At 39.9% G+C, this 27,527-nt stretch overlaps 1 protein-coding gene across 1 annotated transcript in view; it reads left to right on the forward strand.

Annotated features, from left to right (window-relative positions):
- The window catches only part of USP24 (ubiquitin specific peptidase 24), a gene marked incomplete at its 5' end in the record, with an annotated part of 128,613 nt that overhangs the window by 90,362 nt on the left and 10,724 nt on the right, over positions 1-27,527 (forward strand). Inside the window, 21 exons of the mRNA XM_081088466.1 lie at positions 1,908-2,052; positions 4,013-4,132; positions 4,536-4,661; positions 5,308-5,406; positions 6,263-6,345; positions 6,951-7,092; positions 7,303-7,422; positions 7,834-8,054; positions 8,943-9,067; positions 11,425-11,566; positions 12,021-12,171; positions 13,092-13,187; positions 14,164-14,267; positions 15,555-15,668; positions 16,387-16,483; positions 18,806-18,922; positions 19,560-19,652; positions 21,134-21,236; positions 22,907-23,028; positions 23,909-24,022; positions 26,101-26,166. Of these exons, the coding sequence (XP_080944592.1) occupies positions 1,908-2,052; positions 4,013-4,132; positions 4,536-4,661; positions 5,308-5,406; positions 6,263-6,345; positions 6,951-7,092; positions 7,303-7,422; positions 7,834-8,054; positions 8,943-9,067; positions 11,425-11,566; positions 12,021-12,171; positions 13,092-13,187; positions 14,164-14,267; positions 15,555-15,668; positions 16,387-16,483; positions 18,806-18,922; positions 19,560-19,652; positions 21,134-21,236; positions 22,907-23,028; positions 23,909-24,022; positions 26,101-26,166 (2,500 nt within the window). The remainder of the gene's footprint in view (positions 1-1,907; positions 2,053-4,012; positions 4,133-4,535; positions 4,662-5,307; positions 5,407-6,262; positions 6,346-6,950; positions 7,093-7,302; positions 7,423-7,833; positions 8,055-8,942; positions 9,068-11,424; positions 11,567-12,020; positions 12,172-13,091; positions 13,188-14,163; positions 14,268-15,554; positions 15,669-16,386; positions 16,484-18,805; positions 18,923-19,559; positions 19,653-21,133; positions 21,237-22,906; positions 23,029-23,908; positions 24,023-26,100; positions 26,167-27,527) is intronic.

Below are 27,527 nucleotides of genomic sequence, written 5' to 3' on the forward strand. Positions count from 1 at the left end.
TGACTGTTCCTGATGATTAAAACTGTTTGTGATAGGTTACAGTGGTAATTTTGGAATCAACTTTCATATTAATTTCTGTGGGTAGAAATGTAGAAGATCCTTTTGTAATACTAACCCTATATGGGTGGTGTTTATACTCTTTTTTTTTAAATATATTTTTATTGATTTTTTACAGAGAGGAAGGGAGAGGGATAGAGAGTTAGAAACATCAGTGAGAGAGAAACATCAATCAGCTGCCTCCTGCACACCCCCCACTGGGGATGTGCCCGCAACCAAGGTACATACCCCTGACTGGAATCGAACCTGGGACCCTTCAGGGATACTCTTAAAGATAGGAGGTTATTTGCTCTGAATCTAACTTTGTTCTATTCTCATGAAAATCAGAGTTATTTGAGTAATCCTGAGGAAACTGAAGATTTGGCATTTATCCAGTGGAAAAAATTCCTACATAATTCAGTGGTTAATAAAATGGGCAAGGCATAATAAGCAATATTTTATGGAACCCTAAAGGAATCCTATGTGGGAATATTTCTCCACTTAGAGATCCCTTATTAGCATAATCTGTTTTAGGTAAGAAGCCTTCATTAGGACTCTTGGAATGTCCCTCAGATTGGAGTGACTCCAAACCTTAGTCCTGTCCCAACCTGTTCTAGAAGATTGGTACTAACTCCATGGGAATCTTTTCTGAAAGCAGTAGAAATATATGAGTACATTAATTTTTAGTGAACAGAGAAAATAAATTTTTAATTTTACAGAAATTTTTATTCGTGAGTTCTCACTTTATTAAAAGTAAAGCCTTCATCCACAAGGAGTTATTTTTTAAATAATATATAGTGCCTTGAATAGAAAAGGAAACATTTTGTTTCATCTCTCCTCAGTGCACCGAATGGTGTTCATTTATCCCCATTACTCCCAGCATTTTCCTGAATCATAAAGCCAGAAAGAGATTAAAATACACAGAAACTCTTTCACAGTAATGCCATTTTCATATCACACTAACAGCAAAAGAACTTCTTAATATTTAGCCTGTGTATGTGGTACCTCCTATTCATTCTTGTCCTTTGCAACCCAGAAGTCCGTGCCTCAGTGGCTGGCTCAGTGCTGATCTGAAAGCCTCACCGCCCCCTCTTGAGCACATCTTCTACACTCCACTTCCTAAGTGTTTCTTTCTTCTACACTCCACCTGAAAAGAAAAGTGTCTCTCTATTAATAGAGTGTTCCACAGTACCTGCTTATGGATGTATGTCCTCTTTTCTGTGTATCCTTCCTAACCTGTGATCATAGTATTGCAAGGTTGGCATAGGTGATAGTGAGAAATTACTATTGATCCCCAAAGTTATAATCATTAAAGGTGAGCAGTCTAAACATATTGATTGAGAAAATTATGTATTTTTGTCTCCATTTTTTTCTGCAAAATAGAAAGTTGATTAGTGTCCTTGAAAAATATTTTAGCTGTAGGCACATATAAAATGTTTATGGGCATCTATTCTGATTTCCATAGCTTTCTTTTTCTGCCCTTTAGATATTTGAATTTCAGGATGATATCTACAGAAACCTTTCTTGCTATCTACTTTAATTGAAAAATAGTTATTTCCATGTTGTGATTTTGATAAAATTTTCAGACTATCCTCTCTTTTTACTGTTATATCCCATAGATAAGAATACTCTGGAATCATACCTGACAGATTTTGCTACTTCTTCATCAGACCACGAAGATATTTAGCTCTAAACCATATTCATCCCTCCAGTACTCATGGCCTCCGCCTTTGTTAAGTCAGCACTCCCACTAGATTTCTAGAGTTCTGCCAGCAGACCTGACTTAACCTAACTCTTTGGGGAATTACAGCTCTTGTACTTTCATTGCAAAAATTGACTTGGACTAATTGACTTGTGTCTTTTGTTTTTAGGTGTAGTACAGTGAATAGCCGATTGGCAGCCTATGAAGTCCTTGTAATGTTGGCTGATAGCTCACTTCCAAATCTTCAAATTATTACAAAAGAGCTACTTTCCATGCATCATCAACCGGACCCTGCTCTTACCAAGGAGTTTGATGTACGTTTTCTAGACCTTGGTGCACTTAATTTTTTTAGAGTGGTCTCCTAAACATAGAATTTTTAAAACTATGTTTTCATTTTTCTAATCACAAAGAAAGTCAGGATTACTCTTTTACTTATCATGTTTATATACTCAAGTCAACTAGAGTCTATGATGTATTACTTAATGGTACCCTTTTAATTAATCAAAGAGGATACATTTTCAAGTCGGTTAATAATTACTCTCAGTAAAAAGTAGCATTTCAACCTATTTCTTGAGTACGTTTATGCTTGGCAAGACACTAGAGACAAATAAGCATTGGCTCTGTCACACTGCAGTCTTTGTTCAGTTAAATTCAACTAAGATTGATTGAGTTTACTATTTGCCAAGAGGTGTGTTGGGCTTTTGGAGCTCAAAACTAAAGATTGATCCCAGCCCTCAAGATCAGTGTATAATGGAAGAGACAGATCCATAAGCAGGTAATTTCAATATAATGGGATCAAATTTAAGATAGAGGTATGTGTGGAAAACTCTGCTAACAGAGAGACACTTTACTACCAGGTGGTGGTGTTTTGGAAGGCTTCTTAGAAAACGTGAAATTTAAAATAGAGCCTTAAAGACTGTGAGCCCATTGAAGCAAGATGGCAAGGTCAGTCCAGCTGTGGGCAAACCTATGGAGCCCTGGAGCAGCACATTATATGTTGGGATTGCAAGAGGGAAGCAAGTTGTGGTGCCCTGGAGTATCGGACCAGGAGTGGTAGGGCACTTGTATAGCTGCTTGTATATTCTCCACTAACATCACAGTCACTTGAACTGAGTGTTATGAAACATACAGTGTAGGCAGGAAAGGAAGTGGAAACAGGCGTTCTAAATAGAGAAAATGGCACTTGCAGAGTAAAATGTGATGCATGGTTTTACATGTATGTAATCAGATTAAAATGGAAATTTTATTATTTTCATAAATCAGGAATTATAGCAGCATAATGAAAAATGCCTTATATAAATATATTTTTAGCACTGTTATAAACCAATTTTTCTTATTTTTAAACTTTTTTTTTTTTTAATCTATGCTTTGGACTACAAGCAAATTACAGTGGTAATTAGATCTTAGAAATCACCCTGCTCTAAGTGTATGTTGAATGTTAATAAAACGTATGTAATATGTTCCTTTCCATTCAGAAGATCGACAGGGTCCTGTCAGTTGGTTAGGTATTACATGGATACAGATGCTTGGTATTTGCAGATAACGTGGGTCTGGTCATGGCATTAGAATCGAGAGACTCAGCTGTAACAACATTTAAGAGAATGTCATTACAGTACCTTTCCACTTGGAGAAGTGCCATGGTGAACTTTATCCAAGATGCCCTTTCTTGATTATTTGTGCATAGAAAAGCGCTGCACTGGGATCTACATTATTACAAACATCTTTACGTAAAATGCTAAGGCATTTACCTGTTTATTTAATTGTGTGCTTATTAGAGGAAGTTGAGTAGAAGAGTGTTCCCTTCTCAGAAAGGAAGGGAAGGAATATGTGCTTTCCTTGGCCATCTAGACTGGCCTGATCAGGATTCTTCAGAGTAAACACTTCATAGAACCCTAATCCTTTTTTTCAGAGTATCGCCTCAATTTGTAAATATGTATTAGTATATTTACTTGATCAATGCCTATCTACCCTACTAGATTGTGAGCTCCTTTGAGATCAGGGTACATTTGAGCTCTCTCTCGTATCCTGGCATAGTTTCTGGCTTATATGCTGTGTACTTTATGAACTAAAAAGAAACATTGAGATGATAGTATACTTATAATTATGTCAGCATTTGCAGAGCTACTTCATGAACACAGGTTTTGCTAGCTTGACTCACAGTACGCTGGATGGATAAATCTGAGTTTATCTCTTTCCCCCTTATATTAGAGCTATAAGGACGTGTGCTGATAGCAGACACTAATTCTCTCCTGTTTCTCCTCCTCTCCTTCCTAGTACCTCCCCCCGGTGGACAGCAGGTCCAGTGCAGGGTTTGTGGGTCTGAGGAATGGTGGCGCCACATGTTACATGAACGCCGTCTTCCAGCAGCTGTACATGCAGCCTGGTCTCCCTGAGGTGATTTCCTTCCTCTTGCCTGTTTGGTGTGATAAGTAATGTGTACATTGCCTGAAAATTGCTCCACATTCATATAGTGCAATTTGGGGGTTACTAAAATTAGAATACTTAAGTATTCTTCAGTGGCTCCTGAAATAATGCTAGAGTAGTCGCACATTTTTATACATCTGCTGCAGTAATATGTTGCCTGTTTGACAGATGGGTTTGACCTAATTCACATGTGATATTTGAACTCCTAAGTTATTTAAGTTGCTAACATTTTTAGTATTTTAGAAATATTTTTACAGTCACATTCAAACACGTAGCATTCTAAAAGAATAGTGTATGGACTCCCACGTACATAAGTCAAGGTTATCTGTAAAACAGTTAAGTATTTCTAACTTTATACTTCGTGTCTTTTCAGGCGTTACTTTCAGTGGATGACGACACTGACAATCCAGATGATAGTGTATTCTACCAAGTGCAGTCTCTGTTTGGGCATTTGATGGAAAGCAAGCTGCAGTATTATGTACCTGAGAACTTTTGGAAGGTATTTCACTAGTAACTCTAGATTTAAAGATGTTGAATATTTGGAATTTGGCTACATTCTTTCTCTAGTGATAGTTGTCTCTTGTCTTTATTAATTCTAGATTAATCCCATTGCCAGAACCTACAGAAGAGCTGTCTATACCATTCTTTAAATTGGTCCTTGATTTCAAGTTATTAGAATAGTCATTTGTAATTTCTATGGATTTGCTCATCGTAATTACTTTGGATATTTCTCATGATTCTTATTTTAGCTCCTTCAAGTATTTGTTCAACTCATTCCTCAGAACCTATGCCAATTTCACTAATGCCTCTAAATAAAGAACATTCTTTTATAACATTGCTTTTCTATGTTTCACGGGAGGAGTAGCTTGTACTTTCCCCCATAAGTGGGTTAGTTTGTAAGAGAGAAGCTCTCTGTTCATGGCCTTGGCTCTCATCCTGTGGTTTCATAGACTTGTTAGGATGGTAAAGGGACCAGAGAAAAGCATGAGTGGCTGAACACAAGCTCATCTCACTTCAGTAAAAACGTTTGCATCCTAACAGTGAACTTAGTTTTCAGAAGCATTAAGTGCTCTTTGACATCCTTTTTCTATCATATTCAGAAGTTGCTACTTTTCCTTTAATGACATTTAATTCTTGTTACGTAGATTTTCAAAATGTGGAACAAAGAACTTTATGTGAGAGAACAACAGGATGCATATGAGTTCTTCACTAGCCTCATTGATCAGATGGATGAATATCTCAAGGTAGACAAAGTTTTATTTTCCCTCTAACCCCTCAAACTAGTATAAGAGCAGTGGTTTAGGATTTGGGACTGCTGTGAAACTGACAAGTCAGAAATTGATCATCTTGCATACAACAACTATATATCATTTCTTCTGGGTTTGAACATCAAAACATATACAGATCACTAAAATTATACATTTCTTCTTATTTCATTTAACACTTGATAAAGTATGTGATTCTCAGTCTACACTCCATAATAATAATCATTTGTATCTGCCTACTCTTACCTGCATGCATTAAAGTAACCTGGCCTCAGAGAAGTGCTGTAAGCACTGGTGGCCCCATGCAGAGCTGTCTCGCTTTGGCAAAGGGAACAAAAGGACTAGATTAAAAGTTGTTTGTGGTGATGTTTAAACCCAGAGTTTTAAACATGTGACAGACTTCCTAAGTGGTACTGCCTTCTAAGTTACAGACAGCCTCCCATTACTGCCAGCATGTGCCTCTCTTCTCAGCGGTAGGCACTTTTTCTAAATTTATAGCATTGTCTGCAAAGGAAAAGAAAAGATTGTGGAGAGTCGGTACTGCCTTGTGAGTGAGGCATGGGAAGAAGGAATTGGTCTTGGAGAGTGCTGGCCTGTCAGCAACTCTGACTGACCTCTCTCCTCCGCCTTTTCTGATCACTCGTAGCAGTGGGTCTGATGGGTTATAATCCTTTCATTAGTTCCCAGATTAAACTGCCAAGATGACTTCTTTTATTTTGGTGGTTGCATTGACATCTGTGCTTTAGCTTAGTTTGTTCTAAATAAAATTCTGTGTAAACAACCTATAAATTCTAGGTGTATCAACTGAAAATATATGAACTTTTTATTCCAACAGAAAATGGGAAGAGACCAAATTTTTAAGAATACTTTTCAAGGCATCTATTCTGATCAGAAAATCTGTAAAGACTGTCCTCACAGGTTAGTGAAGATATCATTAACATTAAAAAATGATTATTATAGCCCTATCCGGTTTGGATCAGTGGATAGAGCGTTGGTCTGCGGACTGAAGGGTCCCAGGTTCAATTCTGGTCAAGGGCATGTACGTCGGTTGCGGGCACATCCCCAGTAGGGGGTATGCAGAAGGCAGGTGATCGATGTTTCTCTCTCATCAATGTTTCTCTCTCATTGATGTTTCTAACTCTCTATCCCTCTCCCTCTCTGTAAAAAATCAATAAAAAATATATTTTAAAAAATGATTATTATAATTAAGTGATTCTTCTAGTAGGTTATGAACTTTGCATTTGTTGAGAGACTTGCACATATCTCTCTCAGTGCATCTATAAGTGTTTATTGAATTAGATTTCTTTGCTTTCAATTTCTTTGTTGAAATTCATAATTTTAAGCAATTCTGAATTGTCAAATTGGTTATTTTAATTTGGTAGTGTACTTTTTAAAGGATGAGGAAAGTTATGGTTAATTTCACTGATTGTGAATAGTTTTGTGTTTAATCTCAGGTATTATGATACTTTAAAGCTTTTCAAATTTCGTTGTTGATCATGGTTTTTCTGTTATTTCCTAATCAGATATGAGCGAGAGGAAGCTTTCATGGCTCTCAATCTAGGAGTTACTTCCTGTCAGAGTTTGGAAATTTCTTTGGACCAGTTTGTTAGAGGAGAAGTTCTAGAGGGAAGTAATGCCTATTACTGTGAAAAGTGTAAAGAAAAGGTATTTCACGTGCCCTTTTTATAAAACTCACTTAATCTTTTATTCCATGTACTTTATCTAAGATCACTTTTAAGCTCTGTTGTTACTTCCGTTAGATTGTGTCATCCCTTGTGTTTACACAGGTGGTAAGGAGAAACCTATGACCTTTGTATTATTTACTTGGCTGTTTTATTTTCTCCAAGGAGCTAATTGGGTTTTGCTTTTCTTTAGAGAATAACAGTCAAAAGGACCTGTATTAAGTCTTTACCTAGTGTCTTGGTCATTCACCTAATGAGATTCGGATTTGACTGGGAAAGTGGACGCTCCATTAAATATGATGAACAGATAAAGGTAACTTTTTTATAACCGTTACTGCCTCGCTCACTTTTTATCATTTTCTTTTAATATTTTCAAATTTCATGTAAAGTGTGAAAGGCTATAGCCTCAGCATTCTGAGGAGTACATAGCCCTCGTCTGATCAGCTGCTGCCAGTGGAACTGTGTGTGACCATGAACAGTGACCCTCATGTGCAGAGGCACCTGGTGTCAGCTATGACGTCAGATGCTTTCCTTAACGCTCAAGGAGAGGTCACTTGTACGCTCCCAGATTGTGAGCCATTTGGAGGTTTTGCACTTAAATTGGAGAGGTAGTCCTAGCTTACAGTAGGAAACACTCATCCCCTTCTTTGTGTCTGACTTAATTGGGTATGGCAGTTTACGTTACTAATCAACATGAATGTGCTCCTTTGCTTTTTTTTAATAGTTTCCCTGGATGTTAAACATGGAGCCGTACACAGTTTCAGGAATGGCTCGCCAAGATTCATCTTCTGAAGTTGGTGAAAATGGGCGAAATATGGATCAGGGAGGTGGAGGGTCTCCACGAAAGAAAGTTGCCCTCACAGAAAACTATGAACTTGTCGGTGTCATCGTACACAGTGGGCAGGCACATGCGGGCCACTACTATTCCTTCATTAAGGATAGGCGGTAAGGGGTTCTCCCAAGAGTCCCTCTCTGTTCTTCCAGTATCTCTCCTCCACTCCGCTACCCTCCTGTACATCTCTCCTCCACCCCCTTGCCCTCCTGTATATCTGTCCTCCACTCTCCTGCCCTCCTGTATATCTGTCCTCCACTCTCCTGCCCTCCTGTATATCTATCCTCCACTCCCCTGCCCTCCTGTATATCTCTCCTCCACCCCCTGCCCTCCTGTATATCTCTCCTCCACTTCCCTGCCCTCCTGTATATCTATCCTCCACTCTCCTGCCCTCCTGTATATCTCTCCTCCACCCCCCTGCCCTCCTGTATATCTCTCCTCCACTTCCCTGCCCTCCTGTGTATCTGTCCTCCACCCCCCTGCCCTCCTGTATATCTCTCCTCCACCCCCCTGCCCTCCTGTATATCTGTCCTCCACCCTCCTGCCCTCCTGTATATCTATCCTCCACTCCCTTGCCCTCCTGTATATCTATCCTCCACTCCCCTGCCCTCCTGTGTATCTGTCCTCCACCCCCCTGCCCTCCTGTATATCTCTCCTCCACTTCCCTGCCCTCCTGTATATCTATCCTCCACTCCCCTGCCCTCCTGTATATCTGTCCTCTGCTCCCCCTGCCCTACTTTATCACCCACACTTACCATTATTATACAAAGAAGCTTTGCATTGTTCTTTGGTCTTATTTAATATTGCATTTTTAAAATTGTAACCGTCTTTATGCTTCAATTTGCAAAGTTGTTTTAGAAATTAGAATAACTTGCTATATTTTTCTTAGGTATTTTCAAATGGTAATCGCCTGCTATATTTATAGACAATACAAAGAAATAAATACTGGAGATGGGATATTTGTTTTTTATTATAATGTTTATTTTTTCTGTGGGCTCTAGGGGATGTGGAAAAGGAAAGTGGTATAAATTTAATGACACCGTTATAGAAGAATTTGACCTAAATGATGAGACCCTGGAATATGAATGCTTTGGAGGAGAATATAGACCAAAAGTTTATGATCAAAGTAAGTATTTACAAATGGATATTTTCCATAAATTTCTCCTTTTTTTTTTTTTTGAGTTAGGATTTTCTATCAAGTTGGAAAGCAGTTTTATTTACATAAAAATAGAAGAGATTTCACTCTTTTTACACACCACTACTTTATATAGGTCCATGAGCTCTTTGATAGCCAGAGTAAAAATGTTCAAACTGCTTACAAAAAAATTTTTTTTAATAATTTCTTAAAACAGCCTTGGAGAAATATGGGGTGGAGGTGTAAGTAAAATGAATATCAAAGAGAATTCCAACCTTAAAAATAGTTTCAAAAGAAGTAGTTATCCACTAAAATTTTCAGGTTTCTGCCCTAGCCAGTTTGGCTCAGGGGAGAAAGGGTCAGCCTGCAAACGGAATGGTCCCGGGTTTGATTCCGGTCAAAGGCACATGCTCAGGTTGTGGGCTCAATCCCCAGTAGGGGACGTGTAAGAGGCAGCCAATCAATGTTTCTCATCATTGATGTTTCTGTCTCTCCCTCTCCTTCCTCTGAAATCAATAAAAATATATTTTAAAACAAATAATTTTCAGGTTTCCTTTTCACTTCTATAGAGGTATGATTAATTAAAGATGACATTTCTAGCACCTGTGCTTTTAAAGCCACACTTAATATGCAAAGGAGTCTTTCCACAACCCCACCCTTAGAAAATGTATGAGCCAGCCCTGGCCGGTTTGGCTCAGTGGATAGAGCATTGGCCTATGGATTGAAGGGTCCCAGGTTCGATTCCGGTCAAAGGGCATGTGCATTGGTTGCAGGCACATCCGCAGTGGGAGGTGTGTAGGAGGCAGCTGATCAATGTTTCCCTCTCAACGATGTTTCTAACTCTCTGTCCCTCTCCCTTCCTCTCTGTGAAAAATCAATTAAATATGTATTTTTTTAAAATGTATGAGCCAAAATATGTCACAAAATTCAGTCAGAATTTGCTATTTAAAGAAAAAACATTTTGCAGAGACCTTACCATTTCTGAAATCTGGTTTTGAAATATTCTGGGAGCATTTTAAAATTTCTACTTATATTAGATTCACTGTATTAGATTTTGATACCATACCATAGTGGTTGTGCATCTAATGTTGGTAGCCTTTAATTAGGTAGCCTTTGGTACCAAAATTTACGTAGATTTGACCATTCTATACATAAATGATTAAGCGAGGCCAATTATAATCCCATCCTATGCCACAGAACTTATTTTTTAAACTAGAGGCCTGGTGCACGAAATTTGCGCACAAGGTGGAGGGGTCCCTCAGCCCGGCCCGCACGCTTTGGGGGATGTCATCAGTCGGACATTCCTTTTGCAATCTGGGACCACTGGCTCCTAACCACTCACCTGCCTGCCTGATCACCCCTAACTGCCTCTGCTTGCTGGTCTGATCACCCCCTAACTGCCCCCCTGCCAGCCTGGTCACCCCCTAACTGGTCCTCTGCCGGCCTGGTTGCCCCCTATCTGCCCCCCTGCCGGCCTGGTCTCCCCCTAACTGTCCAGAAGGACATTGGACTAATTAGCATATTACCTTTTTATTAGTATAGACTAATGGCCCGGTACATGAAATTCGTGCACATTGAAAGGGAATTAATTAGAGGAAATATTTTAATATTGCTATTTGCCCTTTTTTTATAACAGAAATGTCAGAGATAAAAAAAAGTTAGTAAAATGTATATGAAAATCTTCCTCCTGTCAGAGTCTGGGGCACGCCACAGGACCCAGAGTCAAGTTCCCACCTACCCGTGCACACCTCGAAATCATGCAAGACCCAGACCTGGCCGGCCCCACCCCCATTGAGCGAGATTCAGACTTGGCCAGCCCCACCCCCGTCAAGCCCTTCCAGGCAGGCGGCGCAGCCTCAGGTCCCCTGGCCCGGCGCCAGGCCAGGGGTGCAGCCTGAGATCCCCCATCAAGCCCTGCCGGGCAGGGGGCGCAGCCTGAGGTCCCCCGCCCCAGTCCAGCACCACGCAGCCTCAGGTCCCTGCTGATTGCTCATTACAGGAACCCCGCCTCTGCTGTGGGCGCAGCCATCTTGAGATGTGTGAGGGTTAATTTGCATATTGCCTCTTTATTTAGGATGTTACTTGCTTTTTTATTAAATTGAGACTTGCCTGGAATATTTACCTTCTTTCCCTTACTGTGTTACCATACAACTCTTTTACTCACTGCCCCTCTATATCACCCTCCAAGTAATTCTAAGCAGTGCTCTAAAAAAACACACATTTTACCTACACTTTGCATTTAACAAATTCACTAAGTAGTTACTTGCTGGATTTATGGGTCCTTTGTTTTAGATTAAGACAAGAAAACTTTTATTTACTTGCTTCTTTCTTAATGTCTTGTTATAAAGCAAATCCATATACTGATGTTCGCCGAAGATACTGGAATGCCTATATGCTCTTCTACCAACGGGTATCTGATCAGAACTCCCCAGTCTTACCAAAGAAAAGTCGAGTCAGCGTTGTGCGGCAGGAAGCTGAGGATCTCTCTCTGTGAGTTTATTTTCTGTGTAATTGTGTGAATTCAGTAGGGGATATTGTGATCTTTATACTGTTTGGTATTTAAGTGTAATTTGCTAAGCTAGAGAGAAATTCTAAAAAAATAACTAAACTGCTCTATCCCTTTTCTTCTTATTGCTACCTGGTCATTGTTCCCTTGGCAAAAAGTTATTTTGTTTTTAGAAAAATGTGTATAAATTATTTTATTAGAAGTGATATTTTTTTCATTCCAGCATGTATTGAATAAACTTTATATTCAAGCATAGTAAGCACTTCAGTCAGGAAGTTTTTTTTATTGTATTCTCTGTGAATTTGAGTTTAAATTATTGAATTAGGGGAGTATACAATTTATTTTTAAATCCAGTACCCAGATTTTGTAGGTTTGTTAGGTTTGAGGAACTACTAAAACAATCGCCACTTTAGTCAGTTTTCTGATTCTGTCTCTTAGATCAGCACCTTCTTCACCAGAAATTTCACCTCAGTCATCCCCTAGGCCCCATAGGCCTAACAATGACCGGCTCTCTATTCTAACCAAACTGGTTAAAAAAGGAGAGAAGAAAGGACTGTTTGTGGAGAAAATGCCTGTTCGAATATATCAGGTAAGAACTGTATAATTCTTAGAGAGAAAATTCAGATAGTGTTAAATCCGTCTCGTAGGTCCAGAAGAACTCCAGCTGGTCATCTTGTGGACTTAGCTGTATCTCTAGTGCAACATCTTCTTACCCTCGTGTGTCACAAATCTTTCATATCAGGTCATAAAGGTGGCTACAAACTCAAGATTGACCCCGCCATCACCACTTCCCATGTGGCTATAGGATGCCAAAGATAAATAAATAGAAGGCATGGGCAGTAAAAAAAAAACAAAAAAACAAAAAAAAAAACAAAAACCACATAGCTAAAATTATCTTGTAGCTGGAGAGAAAAATAAGTTAAAGTTTATAACTTTTTTGGGGTAACACTAATATGTCAGTGATGACCATTAATTGTTGAATACCTACTCTATGCTACACACTTTAAAACAAATCCATAATTCTTAAAACATTCTTGTGGTATGGAAGGTTTTCTTCCCATTTCTCAGATGGAAAAAATTAGGCTCAGAAAAGGCAAAATGACCTGCTAGTGTCTCAGAGATAGGATTAAAATTCAGAACTGTCTAACTACCAGTTCAGACTTTCTAAACTAAGTAAACAGGAGCTGAGTAGCGACAGCAGAGAATTTAAGAAGAATATGGAGTCTACTTGGGAAAGCTGTGTTTGTTCCTTCCTACCCAGAATAATAGGTTAGACTTCACTTGTCCTTCACATGGTGGTTTTCCTAAATTTTCCAAAAGGATTTCATTTAATGAATAGTAATTAATCTTTTTACAACTTCTTATATGAAGATTTTCCTCTCTTTAAAAAAATTCAGAGCTTGAGAGTAGAGTTACAAATCCTTCTTACCGAACATATCACTAAAAATGTCTTTTACATGTTGAATATTTTACCGTTTCTTTAAAACAATTGCTAATTTTCTTTTGTAGATGGTGCGAGATGAAAACCTCAAGTTTATGAAGAATAGAGATGTGTACAGTAGTGATTATTTCAGTTTTGTGTTGTCTTTAGCATCATTGAATGCTGTAAGTACTATTTTTCCCATTTCTCAGATGGAAAAAATTAGGCTCAGAAAAGGCAAAATGACCTGCTAGTGTCTCAGAGATAGGATTAAAATTCAGAACTGGATTTAGTAACAAATGGATTGTTACTAAAGTAAGAAAGAATTATAATTAAACAACTTTCAGCTAAAATGTTCAGTGACTCATGTTCACTCTCAGTTGTTAACCTTTAGATGAAATGCAAAATATTCTCACAAATGTGTAACTTATTGAGTTATATTAAAATATAGGCAGTATTTGTAATATGTCATGCAAGTTGTAGATGGGTGTGGGTTTCCACATACTGGCTTTTAAAGTGCTATTTGAATTTTATGATGACTCTAAGAGTAGCTATTAGGTAATATCATTGGATATTGGGCTTTGTGGAGATTAATTATTCCTAATTTGTAATTAGACATTACTAGCACTTCCAAGTATTTCTCTTTCTTGAGTACCATGATTATAATTTGCTAATAAGAGGAAAACTTTATCAGTCTTTTGATAGATTACTTAACATCTTGTGGTCCAAAGACTCTATTTTGCCCGACTGGTATGGCTCAGTGGTTGAGTGTCAACCTATGAACGAGGAGGTCATGGTTTGATTCCTGGTCAAGGCACATGCCTTATTTGCAGGCGCGATCCCCAGTAAGGGGCATGTGGGGGGGCACCTGATCCATGATTCTCTCTCATCCTTGATATTTCTATCTCCCACTCTCTTCCTCTTGAAATCAACAAAAAAAAATTTTTTTAATATAAATAAAGACTTTTGAGAGGACTTAAAAAAATAAAGTTGTCTTTCTTAACCTTTCTTAAAGTTTAACTGGAACATTTTCTATAATGGCTGGCTAGATTTTTCTTATTAGTACTGAATTTTATCATGTGTCATTTAGTTCATACAATGTGTAATAATCTATAAAACTTCTAAGAAAAAGTATCCTCTCTGTTTTTCTCCCCCACTCAGACTAAATTAAAGCATCCATGCTATCCTTGCATGGCAAAGGTAAGCCTACAGCTTGCCATTCAATTCCTTTTTCAAACTTATCTACGGACAAAGAAAAAACTCAGGTAAGAAGTGAAATGTTTTGATTGTCATGGCAAAAAGCACTAATTAAATCAATTAAAGCTAAATTTCTGAATTCAGCTTTTTAAAACATTGTTTTAAATAGTTGGAAACTACCAACTGTACTCAGATGATTAATGGCTTCTATCTATAAGGAATTTCTAATCTAGTAGAAAAAAATAGATTCAACAGAGCAGTAACTGTGATACAAGGCATAAATGCTGTACAACTTTGGAAACTGGGCAGAATCATACCCAGATGTGGGATGGGGTTGGTATTAAAGACAGTTGTGTTCTCAGATGATTTGAAAGGCAAAAGTATGGAGATAGTTATTATTCTTGGTGGAAGGGAAAAACCTGAGTAATGGATAAGACTTGCTTAAAGAACTATGAATGACGTGTTTTACTCGTGCATTTAAGGAACTTACTGAGGTGAGACGAATGTTGGGTTTGGATGAGCTCACTGAGTGCCAGAGAAGGGAGTGGCCTTTGTTCAGTGGGCGATGCGGGGGGGGGCGTTCCTAAACGGGGTCAGTGAGTTCAGAGGCATGCCATAGAAGCTCAGCTCTGATTGCATGTTAGTCCCATTGGTTTTTATCTTTAGCACCTGGTAAGGTGCCTGACACCTTACAGGCTCTGAGTTAATGGTGGTTGAGAAACTGAAGGATGGAGAATAGTTGGGTTAGTTTGTAGGATGTACCTGGAGCAAGAAGGGGAGACTCAGGGTGGGGAGGCCAGTTAACAGAAGACCATGGACATTCTCAAGCTCCTCTCTCTAGCACAAGTATGGAGAGGTTTCTAGAAAGATTTTGCAATCAAGAAACTCTTGAGATGATAACAAATATAATGACATTTCATTTTTATGTGTAATAATAAAAACTATATTAAATACCAGGCTTTATTATTTGATTGAAAAAGAAGAAATGTTTCTTGTCATGTCTGGCATAGGATTGACTAAGGAATTGTTTGGTTACTTAACATATAAAAGCATAGAATGTAGGCATTTTGTGAATGTCAATTAAGCAAAACAAAATGTTCAGGCTTTTTTTTTTTTGGCAATTGAAGTTTTTTTTCTTTTATGGGGTGGGGGGTGGGGGCAGGATAAGTCACACAAAATACCCAAGACTGCGAAGCACTGGCTTCGCGGGTGATGGAGCCATGTTAGTTACAGTCACTGAGTATTTAACTCCTACTCACTGTCCAAAAAAGTTCTAAAGAATGTTACAATGGAGTGATACTCCATGGGGTTATTGGCAGGGACTGTACTCCTAATATTCTTTGTTTTTTTTAAAGGGTTGACACTGAAGAATGGATTGCCACGATTGAAGCATTACTTTCAAAAAGTTTTGATGCTTGTCAGTGGCTAGTTGAATATTTTATTGGTTCTGAAGGACGAGAATTGATAAAGTAAGTGTCAAGATTTTTAATTAAAAGAAATTTGTGTTTCTTCCAGTGATTGGGAGCTGACATTTCTTGTAACTCTTTTTATTTCAACTTGAAATTATATTTCTGATTGGAATTGATTTTAAACTTTCTTCACCAGTGAAGCAGTGAGGAAATTATTTGGGTCACTTCAAAATCATTCTTTCCAAACCATCTCTGTTAGACTAGACTCAGGGTATTCAAGGAGAATGCAAGGAGAGCATGTGTGCAGATGGCCAAGTGCTCACAGGTAGCCACATCCTAAAACCCAAAATACAAGGCCCTTTCTTCAGGGACCCACAGTCTGGTGCACAGGGGGCTCCAGGGGTGCTATCTTGGCTCCAAGCTTTAGTATCTCATTCTGAGAAACTGAAGAGGTTCCAGGAGAGCTGCTCCTGAATGAACAGAATTCATAAAATTTTAGATTATTTGTTCAGTGTTCAATTTATATTTATACAGATACTCATTTTGGGGGAAGAGAGGAAGAAGAAGGAAGGGCTTCACTGTTCTGTGTTCAGGGGTCTTGCTTTCCTGTTTGGCCTTCCTCCTCCACAGTGGCCACGAGCTGTACCAAAGCTCTCAGAAGACCTGAACTAACATCTTGGAGTAATTTTGTTTCTTGGATTGCAAGTGGGACTCATGTTGGGAAGGTTGACTTACAGAGTTCTGTTTTGCTTTTTTACACCACACTTCTATATTTTAGGATATTCTTGCTGGAGTGCAATGTGAGAGAAGTGCGAGTCGCTGTGGCCACCATTCTGGAGAAAACCCTGGACAGTGCCTTGTTTTATCAGGACAAGGTCAGCCTCATGTTTAAATTTCTATTTATACATTCTGTTTTTACCAAAAGTATAAAATGGCCATAATAAGAAAGAGAACCTAGGATTGCAAGCTGGTAATTTCTCCACATAAAATGTACCCTCTGTGAACTGACTTTGTGATGAATGCCAAGTAGAAGGCATTCTGACTTTTCCTCCTCATACCCCAAAAACCAAGGTAGGCCAAGAACTGAGGTCTGCTTTGGTCTGCTTCAGAATTTTCTCTCTAGAACACTCTCTTTTCAAAGTCTTCTCTCAATAGTTTGTATTTGATCTCTGCACTGAGGCTAACCTGAGTCTAGAGGCTCTCGTCTAGATCCTTAGACATTTTGGGCCACCCCTGGCTTTGTCTCTTTCCTCATGAGCTGTTTTTATGACCTAAACCTACAATTGGCAACCAAACCAAATACTGCCATTCGTTCAGGGTTATTGGCCAAAATAGTCCCTTCATTGGTTTTCATTATTCCCTAATCTGTTTTGTTCCTCTGGATTTCTTCTTTTTCTAACCCGATTTTCTGTAACATATTTTCTGGTTCAAAATTCTACACATGCCAAAACAAGCCAGGGTATTTATTACCATCCTCAATCCCCAAAGATTTTAAGACCTAGGGAAATAAATGACATATGTTGTAAGTCTGATTATTCAATCTGTTAAGTGCTAGCAAATACAGCAGTTACATCCCAAGTTTGCTGTTTCAAACAGCTGACACTACATGGAAAACTTTGAAAAATGTTATTTTCAAAACTAATTGGCTCCTTAAACATTGGCTGGAGGCAGTGTGTCTCAATGAACTAAATGCAGATTCTAAAAATTGCTGTTTCAAATACAGTTGTTAACTTTGTGATGCAACCTTGAGCGTGTTCTGTAAGGGAGATTTTTAATCCAGATACAGTGCCTGGCACCCAAGCACTTGGTTCCTTCAACATTGCCTGACCCAGGGAGCTTTGCTCAGTCCAGAATGAACAAAGAGGTCGAATATGCCCGTTAGGAAGGGCCCAGAAGACTGTCTCTCAATTCAGGATTTATAAGGAAGTTGAGGTTTACTCTAAGGCATTGGTTTTCAATCAGCTTAAACAGCAGAACCATTTTCCAAACAAAACCTTACCTGAGTGCAGAACATATAAACTAGATCATTGGGAGTTGCTTAGGACAGTTTGGAGACCATTGCTCTGAAATACTCTGTGGAAGTTTTGTAAGACATTTAGCATGAGGACCTTCTCATTCTCCTTCCTCCCGTGCACCAACCTAGACAAAAGATACCGATAGAGTTAGTGCAGTCTCCCTACAGATGGGTTCAGGCCACACCATCGCCCCAGTGACCTCTGGAGGCAGGACTGCGGGTGGTAGGAAGGGAAGGAGTGGTGGTGCAGGGCGTAAACATGGAAGCGTTTGCCTCAGTAAATTCTATTGAATATCCAGATCCAGCTGATGCATTTTATGTCAGTTTTTCCCTCATAATGGAAATGGTGCCTCTTGCCATCCACTCTGTATTGGAAAGTACTTTGAAAGTTAAGTGCTATGTAAATGCTAGATTTTATTGTACTTATACTGATGTGACAGGATGGTTGGGAGTATTTTAAAAGTCTCTGGACACCATCTTCAGAGGAAATAAATCAACAGGAATAGTAAGAGTAAGCTTGGTCTTCATTCTCAGATCACAGATGAATTTCTAGGAACTTGTCCAAAAGCAGTTGGGTGGGAGGGAAAGAAGAAGCAATGTGATAACCAAAATGGTTTCTAAATAAATAAAATGTTTTTCAAAGCTTTCCATGAGGCGTCAGCGGGCTTTCAAGTAAGTTCCCAGTTGAGTGGATATTGCCGTTGTCATTCTGTCAGGCTGTGCTCTCCATCTGCTCCATTGGCTTGGTTTCTAGCCCCTATGCCTGTGTCTGTGTTTTTATTCTTTGCATCTGTGATTATGTAAAGAAGTAGCGTAGTGGAGGGAGGGACTCAGAAATAGGTTTCCTCTAAGCACCCCCACCCTTTTTCTAAGAGACAGAGAAATTGGATCTACCGAAAATGTGCCCATTAGGCAGTAAAATCACGCCCTTGACTCTGAAATCTAGGAGACAAAACTAGGCATTCCTTTGAAGTATTTCTATAGTACCACTCTTCCCCTAGCAGGTAAAATTGAATCATTCTGTTTTTGCTCTCCAAAGCATAAATCCATCTGAATCTGAGACTGGATTCTATCAACCAGATTTTCCTTTTGTTCTTCTGGTGACTTACTTCAAATTAATCCTGTTGCAAATGTCTGTCTTACATGGTTTTTCTTTATGTAATCTCATCTTTCCTCTGACCAGTTAAAAAGCCTTCACCAGTTACTGGAGGTACTACTTGCTCTGTTGGATAAAGATGTCCCAGAAAATTGTAAAAACTGTGCTCAGTACTTTTTCCTGTTCAACACTTTTGTACAAAAGGTAAATGATTTTTTTCTAATATATTTTCATAACAGAAAATTTATAGTCTAAAGGAATTTTATACATGGAAAAATACAGACTGGTCAATATTGAATTTATATGATACGGTCTTATGGCTGTTTATTCTTTAAAATCTTAATTCAGGGATTATATTACTTGCAGGAAGTTGGATACAGGTAGGTGTACACTCATTGACAGCAAACGTCTGCATTAAAACTAGTATCTAATTATATATTCTGTAGCCTTTGTGAAGCAATGTGAGGCTATTGGAACTCAAAAGAGTGTTTTTAATTAGGTTTTTAACAAATATTTTTATATGTAAACTAGAGGCCTGTTGCACGAAATTGGTGCAAGAGTAGGCCTTTCTTCCCCCCACTGCCAGCACCGGCTTCCCTCTGACACCTAGGACCCAGGCTTCCCTCCTGCCACAGGCAGGCACCCGGACCCGGCCTCCCTCACAACCCCGGCTTCATCCAGAAGGACGTCTGGTCTAATTAGCATATTATGCTTTTATTATTATAGATTATTATAGATTATAGCATTTTAAGACTTCTTAAAACTTCTCATTTAACTGTTTTTAAAACTGATTTTTGTCTGGATAGGAATATAATTTGTCGTTCTCAATATCTTGTGACAGCAAGGTATTAGGGCTGGAGACCTCCTCCTGCGGCATTCAGCTCTGCGACACATGATCAGCTTTCTCCTGGGGGCCAGTCGCCAGAACAATCAGGTAATGCTTCTTGCCAGCCCCCTCGGTAGCCATGGTTTTGTAGTCACTTTACTTCTCTGTGTAGGTGATAAATATTTTTAATCTCATAAGAGTCCAGGTACTAATACTATATCGACTTTAAAATTCTTTATAGTTCAATTATTTTTACAGCTTTTCTCAGAATTCCCTAATAATAACAACCCATGGAAATGACTAACTAGAGTATCAATTAAAATATGAAGTATAGCAGCAAAGATGGGTCCTGATGGGGGGGGATTCAAAACCCTGCAAGTCTAGTGCTGCCAGCAAGGCTGTTCGGGTGGCAGTCACTTCTGGAATGCTGATAACAAGGCCAGAGTTCAAATGTGAAATTGTACTGTTATACACTGTTATATCCTGCTGCAGGTTTACTACTGCTCATATTCAGAAAATGGAGGGAGCTTGTTTTGTAATAATCGAGTTAGGTATATGTGAAAAATGGCTCTCCTGTTGAAGTTTCTATATTGGTGTGTTTCTCCCATTCATTATATTTCTTTTGTTTGATAGATTTAAAATGAAGGTGCAGTAATGATGAATGCTATTTATATAGAGCTCCTGTTATATACTAGACACAACTGGTCCTTTGATATGCCATGTCACTGATACAGTTCAATAAACTAGGCAGTTTTCATCCTCATTCTCAGGCGAGAATTACAGCACAGACAAGTTCAGTGACTTGTTCAAGGTCACCGAGCTAAAGTGTTGTGGAGTGGGATTCAGACCCAGTTCCGGTGTCCCCTGAATGGAACGGATCGCATAGGAGTTTTCGTTCCTTTATAAGGGGGGACAGACATGCTGCTCCGGCCTCCTCAGGTTCCAGTCTCCACCGTGCTTCTCTCGCTCTGGCCCCATAGCCTGCTCAGTGTAAGGATATCACGTTAAAATTTACAATCTGCATTTTTCACTCAAGCTCTTCGACTTCAGGGACTCCTATTGTTTTGCATTTATGGATCCCATAGCATTGAAAACATTTTCACTTTTAAGGTTTCATTTGGTTTTCACAGCCTTGAGTGGCCAGAGCAGGTAGGTTATCTCCACCATTACACCAAGAGGTTGGGCAGTGTTACCATAATGCTCCCACACCCACACAGCATAGTAAATGCGGAGGGGGGGGTGGGGCGGGGGTCGGGGGGCAAGAGGGCTGGGCCCCCAGGCCACCAGCCTCATGGGTTTTCCCCATTACACTGAGGCACAGGGAAATTGCCTGGCACATAGTGAGCACTCAATACCTAACTTCGAATACACGAATGGGTTCATTTCAGAATGTGAGTTAATGTGTCTGAGGGGAAAACACTGTTAAGCTACCTCAAAACCTATGGCTTTTTGTACTTTGACCTCTTTTGCTATCAAATATTGAGAAATAATTGTGACCCAAATTATCATGAACCAGCAGTCTTTTCCCTCCCTCGCCATGTTATTTCTAATCAAAACACAAACGTCCACTTCATGTTCTCTGACCACAGATACGGCGATGGAGTTCCGCACAAGCACGAGAATTTGGGAATCTTCACAACACAGTGGCATTACTTGTTTTGTATTCAGATGTCTCTTCCCAGAGGAATGTTGGTGAGCTTAACATATCTTTAGTTCATCGGAAAAATGAAATGATACTGAATTTGTCAGTAGTGCATCGAGGGTAATGTTAGCAATTAAATGGGTATTATTTGTTCCTCATTTGGCTATTTGATATTGTTTTAATTCCTGTTAAACTTCACTTTATTTTACTAGTTTGTCACAAGGGAAAGTAAATCATTTATTTGGGGACAGGGGTATGTAAGTTTTAAAAAGCCTTTAGAATCAAAGACCAATTCGGAGTTCATTCATTACCATAATTGGCACAACTGATGTAGTGATAAAATTGCCTTTGTGTGGGTTAGTTTCCTAGCTGTGTGAACTTGCCCAGGCCATCTGGCCCTCTGATTCTCAGTACAAAATGGAAATACTAAAAATATAACCCCACAAGTATATTGAGGATTAATGAGATAAGTATTAAAGTACTTTGTAAAAACAAAGGAATTTATTTCAGCTGTACATTAAGTCATTGAAATGCATTTGAATATATGATGTAGCTGGTAACATTTACTACTTGGTCACCTATATGCAGTAGTTCAGTCCTCATTTAATAGAGCAGAGACGCAAATTGTCCTATATAGTTATCCAAAGCCACTGAAAAATATTCAGTGTTTTCTGTGTGCTGTGCCTGTCCATAGTCCTTTTAGTTCATCAGTTGTGTTTATAATCCCCTCAGCAAACCTGTGAGAGGGATATTACCCCTTCTATAAATGAGGAACTAAGATACAGAGGGTGTAGTAACTGCACAAGTCCACAGCCAGTAAGTGGAGTAGCAGCCAGTGTGTGAATGCAAGCCTCTGACCCAGAGGCTGTGGTTGGGTTTCAGTGTTGTATGACCAGTAAGATCTGAACACCAGAAACGAGATAAAAATCACAGTCCATCACTCTGATCCAGCAATGTTTATTGACCCTCTAATGCAGCAGTTCTCAACCTGTGGGTCACGACCCCTTTGGGGGTCGAACAACCCTTTCACAGGGGTCGCCTAAGACCATCAGAAAACACATATATAATTACATATTGTTTTTGTGATTAATCACATTCTTTAATTATGTTCAATTTGTAACAATGAAATTGGGGGTCACCACAACATGAGGAACTGTATTAAAGGGTCGCGGCATTAGGAAGGTTGAGAACCACTGCTCTAAAGGGACTTGGGGAGCACTTGGATGGTTTGAGGTAGAGTTTGCTTCCTAAATCTGACTCATTCATCTAAAAAGACAAAGCTGCCTAAACTTGAGTTGAGATAGGTTTGTCTAAGAAAATAGTGTGAGTTCTTGTTTTTCTAGCAAAAGGAATAACTCCTTCCATGTGGGTCAATTCTGCTTAGCATAGGTGGTGTTTGAGAAACACAAGGGTCTTGTCCAGTGTCTATTCAGAGTCACATTGGTCATTTTTTCCACATACGATTTATATTTTTACTTCTTTGAAAGATTGTCTAGAGAGCTTACTAGTCACACCTACAACTTAGGCAGACATTGAAATAAGAAGGTAAACATTTCTCCTGTCTCCAAGTCTGGCTTCCTCCCCGGACTGAGAGCATGTTGTGAGTACTCAGCAGCTGTGTGTGTGAAGCTTGCGGGAATGAATGGCTTTGCGTTGTAGGTGTCTTGTTTCATGAAATAGCATCAAGTGAGACAGGCTTTGTTTCTCTGGTCTCCTGAAGCTCCTGGGGTATTTAAACAACGGCCACCTATCAGCATTGCTCCTTCAAGCCCTCTGCTGCCCCTCCACGAGGAAGTAGAAGCCTTGTTGTTCTTGTCTGAAGGAAAACCTTACCTGTTAGAGGTATGTCCTTGTTCTCCTAAAGCCATTTTTCTCTTTATTTCTCCCATTGAGGAAAAACACCTTTTGTTATTTGTTATTAGTTATATTTTGATAAAAAAGGGTATTGTTAGGAGAAGAAATTATTCTTTCACATTAATTTTTCTTCCTATGTATATGTCAGAAGGAAATAATCGGTTGAAGAGAATGTTATTAGTCCTTTTTTCAGTCTCTCAAATGGACTTGGACCTCCAGGTTCGGCCCAACTACCCCTCTAGGTCCCAGTAGGTAAATGGCACCTCACCAATCACAATTATTCAGTTTAATATCAGAGGTTTTGTTCCCAGTCTCATATGTGTCCCCGATCCTGAAATACTACAGCTCTGAGGCACATACGTGTTTTAAACCTCAGGAATATGGAAGTGGGGTGCTCACAGCACTCTGTGTGGCCTGCCTGCAGTCCCATCACCTCCCCTTCCACTCAGAGCTGCCTCCTCTTGAGAATGTAATCTTCCATTCCTTCCGTAACTTGATTTACATAGATATGAATCCATGTGTCATACTGGTTTTGTAACTACATTAACAGTGCTATGCTATATATCTTTTTTAAATTGAACATTGTGTATTTTGGGAATCTATCAGTATTTACTTTCATTTGAGAGGGCATTTACCTTTGAAAATCTGATGAAAGTGACTCAGGAAAAAGGTGCACATTTGCACAAAATTGTGTTAAATGTCAGGCAGACCTAAACACCCTGAAATCTATCCATGGAGCTCTAGCAGTGAAAGCAGCCCTATTTTGAGGCAGTGTTGATGATATTAAATCTGAGTCTGTTTCAGTCAAAGCCAGAACCTATTGACAGTTAGCTGACAGGAGCGCTTCTCCTTTCATCCCTCGCACCAGGTGATGTTTGCTCTGCGTGAGCTGACGGGTTCGCTCCTGGCGCTCATGGAGATGGTGGTGTACTGCTGCTTCTGCAACGAGCACTTCTCCTTCACTATGCTGCACTTCATTAAGGTAGGGCTCCGCTGGCCTGGTGACGGCTGGTGGCCTTCACTCCCAGTTAGCATGCTGCTTCTAATACCGTCATTGGTTTTCCTAATCATAAAAATAATGTAGGCTCATTTAAGGAAACAACTCAGCCCTGGCCAGTTTGTTCAGTGGTTAGAGCATCGGCCCTCAGACCTTCAGGGTCATAGGTTTGTATCTCGGTTGCAGGCTCAATCCCTGGCCCCAGGCAGGGCGAGTGCAGGAGGCAGCCAATCAGTCTGTCTCTCACATCGATGTTTCTCTCTGTCTCTCCTCCCTTCTATACTTCTAAAAATCAGTGGGGGAAAAAACCTCCAGTGAGGACTTAAAAAAAGGAAAAGAACTCGATATCCCATCATTCACTGACAATCACCATGAACATTCCCTTACATTTCCCTTTTATTTTCTACACATGTATTTTAACATAACTGGGATTTTAGTGTCTTTATGATTTTGTGGGGGGTTTTTGCTTAACATTATAAATATTTTCCATATTACTAAAATGTATCTGTGGGTATCATCTTTCATCCTCTCATTACCATGATTGACCTGACCATTCTCTTACCTGCAACACATTTGCGTTCAGTTCAGTTTTTAACTGTTAAGAATAATACTTAATAGTTAATAATGCTGTGTGACCATTACTATGTAAATGTTTTCCAATTTTATATTAAATGCCCTCCCCATTTTAAAAATCAGAAGTAGGGTTTTCTCAACTAAAAAGGTGATACAGTTCCTTATGAAGCTCTGGTCAGTATGCTAATTACTGCTACCGCTGTGGCACTTACTGGATGCCAAAGCACTGTTCCAAGCAGAGTACATATGTAGCTCACTTAATTCTCAAGTAGTCCTATCAGGCAGATACTATTGTCAGCATTTTATGGTTCGAGAAACTGAGGCACAGAGTAAGTAACTTGCCCAGGGTCTCAACTAGTAAGTGGCAGAGTGGGAATTTGAATGTGGGCAGTCTGGCTCCAGGGCTGTGCTCTTAATCATATTGTTTACTGCCTTTCTAGGGATTACTAGAAAAACCTGTAAGCCTACACAGATCATTTTTATTAGTTATTAATCTTTAATAACATGAATAATACATGGCTGCATTCTCCGACAACACCAACCACTCTTGCCCCTCTCCTCCCCACCCCAGGTACCAATATGCCACATTGGTATGGGTCCTTCCAGGCTCTTTCTGTAAATTCATACCATGTGTATTGTTTCTGCCCACAGAATTTCTGCAACACCCTGTTACCTGCACCAGGATTTATAATAGTTATACAGGTAGTGCTGACAAGTAGCAGGTGGTTGGTTAGTGGGTTATGTCTTCAGACTCTTATGAAAATGTTCTGCCCTGAGCCTGTTCTGTGCAGACCTATCAGAGGTGACTGCATTCCTCCCTTTAATGTTCACTGATTGTGACTTCAGGCAGTTTTCTCCTCTCACAGTGGGAGTGTGACTTGACCTCACAGGTGGTGGGGAGTCCGTGAGGCATGGAGAGAGATGCTCACTTCATGCCAGCCCTGACACCGGGAAGTGTGGTGTGGTGATGCAGGGTCCTAAGCCCCATCCACGTATCTGTGTGAGGCTGTTAAAATGCACACAGGAATGAGTCTCTGAATCTTGCTTTCTTCACAGGTCTGTCTTGGCAGGTTTTTCTGTTTCATAACCAGATTTTCTTCCATACTCCACTCAGCATACTTATCTCAGAGCATACTCATTTGCATTCTCATAGCAACAGCAGCATATTCTGGAAAACAAAATAGGATATGTATCAATGAAATTAAAATGGGGACCTCTTTAGTGACTTTACATTCTCTTCTTTCTGCTCTTCCTCCTCTCTCCTTCCTAACCACGGAGCGTTGCAGCTGGGAGGACCACAGAGGAGGTGGTTTGTTTCAGTTCCCAGATTTAGCACTTGGGGAAACTGAGGCCCCCAAAGAGAAGAATTGACTTGGCCAAGGTTAGCCAGATAGTGGTGGAACTAGGGCTGAGTCTGACATTGTTGACTGACACACCAATGTGCTTTCTGCTGAAGACTTACTGGAATTTTCTTTTTAAAAACATTTCAGAACCAACTAGAAACAGCTCCACCCCACGAGTTAAAGAATACCTTCCAACTACTGCATGAGATATTGGTAAGTCATACATGTTCTGATTTACTTGTATTTAGGCATGTGTTAGCCAGCATTGTTTATAAATTAAAAGTTGCCTGTCCTTGTATTGTTTTTCCATTCTTATCCTGCACTTACTAAATCCTCCTCATATCAGTCTTTTTTTGTGCAATACTGATTTACAGGTGAGCGGTAATAAAACCTTACCTTATAGGGGCTCGTGGTTTCGTGAGGGAGCTAGACAAGTACACAAGCAGTTGTCGTACAGAGAGCAGAGGAGCAGTGGATGGCTCTGCTGTGGCTAGGGGGCTGTGCTAAGCACAAGTATTACCTTGTTTAACCTCACAGTAACCTCAGGGAAATTGCTGGCTCTATATTTCACTCATATCTGAGGTACCCTTGATTGTCTTTATACTACTAGAAATATTTTTACAAGCCATGAAACTGAAGTGTAATTGACTGTAGGGTACATCTCAATTTTGGATATATAAAAAATGGGGGAAATTCAGTTATAATCAACAAAGTACCGTATCACATTAGAAATTAGAACTTGGAGAAGTGGAGTGATTTGCCTAAGACCAACCTCTGATAAATCACAAAGCCAGGATCTGAGCCATGCAGTTAGCCCCTTCCCCCCACCAGACCCCTGGATTGATTGCTCAGTGAGCTGGAAGGAGGTGTGTGACTAGGAGTGGAGCTGAGTGGGGCATGGGAAAGAAGCCCAAACCAGAGCATGCAAGGCTCAGGGACCAGTGAGGGGACCTCTTTCTATAGGTAGTGGCTGCACGCTGCAGCCTGGGAGCACGTCCTGTCCATTTGCCTGTTTTATATGGCCCATGTGGTTTTGTTTTCTGATTTCTAGATACAGCCTATCTTGAGAAAGCCGCTAACCTGGCCACATTGGTCCCATGTCCTGCAGGCCACCATCACCTAGAGCAGCAGCAGCCTGCCCTCTTTGCTGGAGCACAGGACCTCCAGTTCCCTGCTGCCCTCGCTGCTCCTTATTGTCTCTTACTTTGCCCATTTTGCTCATTTCTTGTCATCCTAGCCTCTAGACATTGAAGTTTGCAACCTCTGCTGTCAGTGACGGGCGCCATGGACAGGTTTTAAGCAGGAAAGTTCTGTGGCCTTATTTATGTTTTAGAAAGATGCCCTTGGCAGTTGCTTTGAAGGATGGACTGAAGGAGGAAGCAGGGTCAGTGTTGGAAGACTTACACAGAAGTGTATGACAGTAATCTGAGTGTGAAATAACAAGGCCTGTGCTGAGGCAAGACCAGCGTCGAAGGGGACAAAGGACATGTCAAGAGACGTTTTGGAAAGAAAATCAGTAGAATTTGGGGACTGGTTGTGAGCTAGTGAGAAAGACTAGCCCAGAAGCTCCTTAA

This window comes from Myotis nattereri, assembly GCF_964212035.1.
Source record: "Myotis nattereri genome assembly, chromosome: 3".
Lineage (NCBI taxonomy): Eukaryota > Metazoa > Chordata > Mammalia > Chiroptera > Vespertilionidae > Myotis > Myotis nattereri.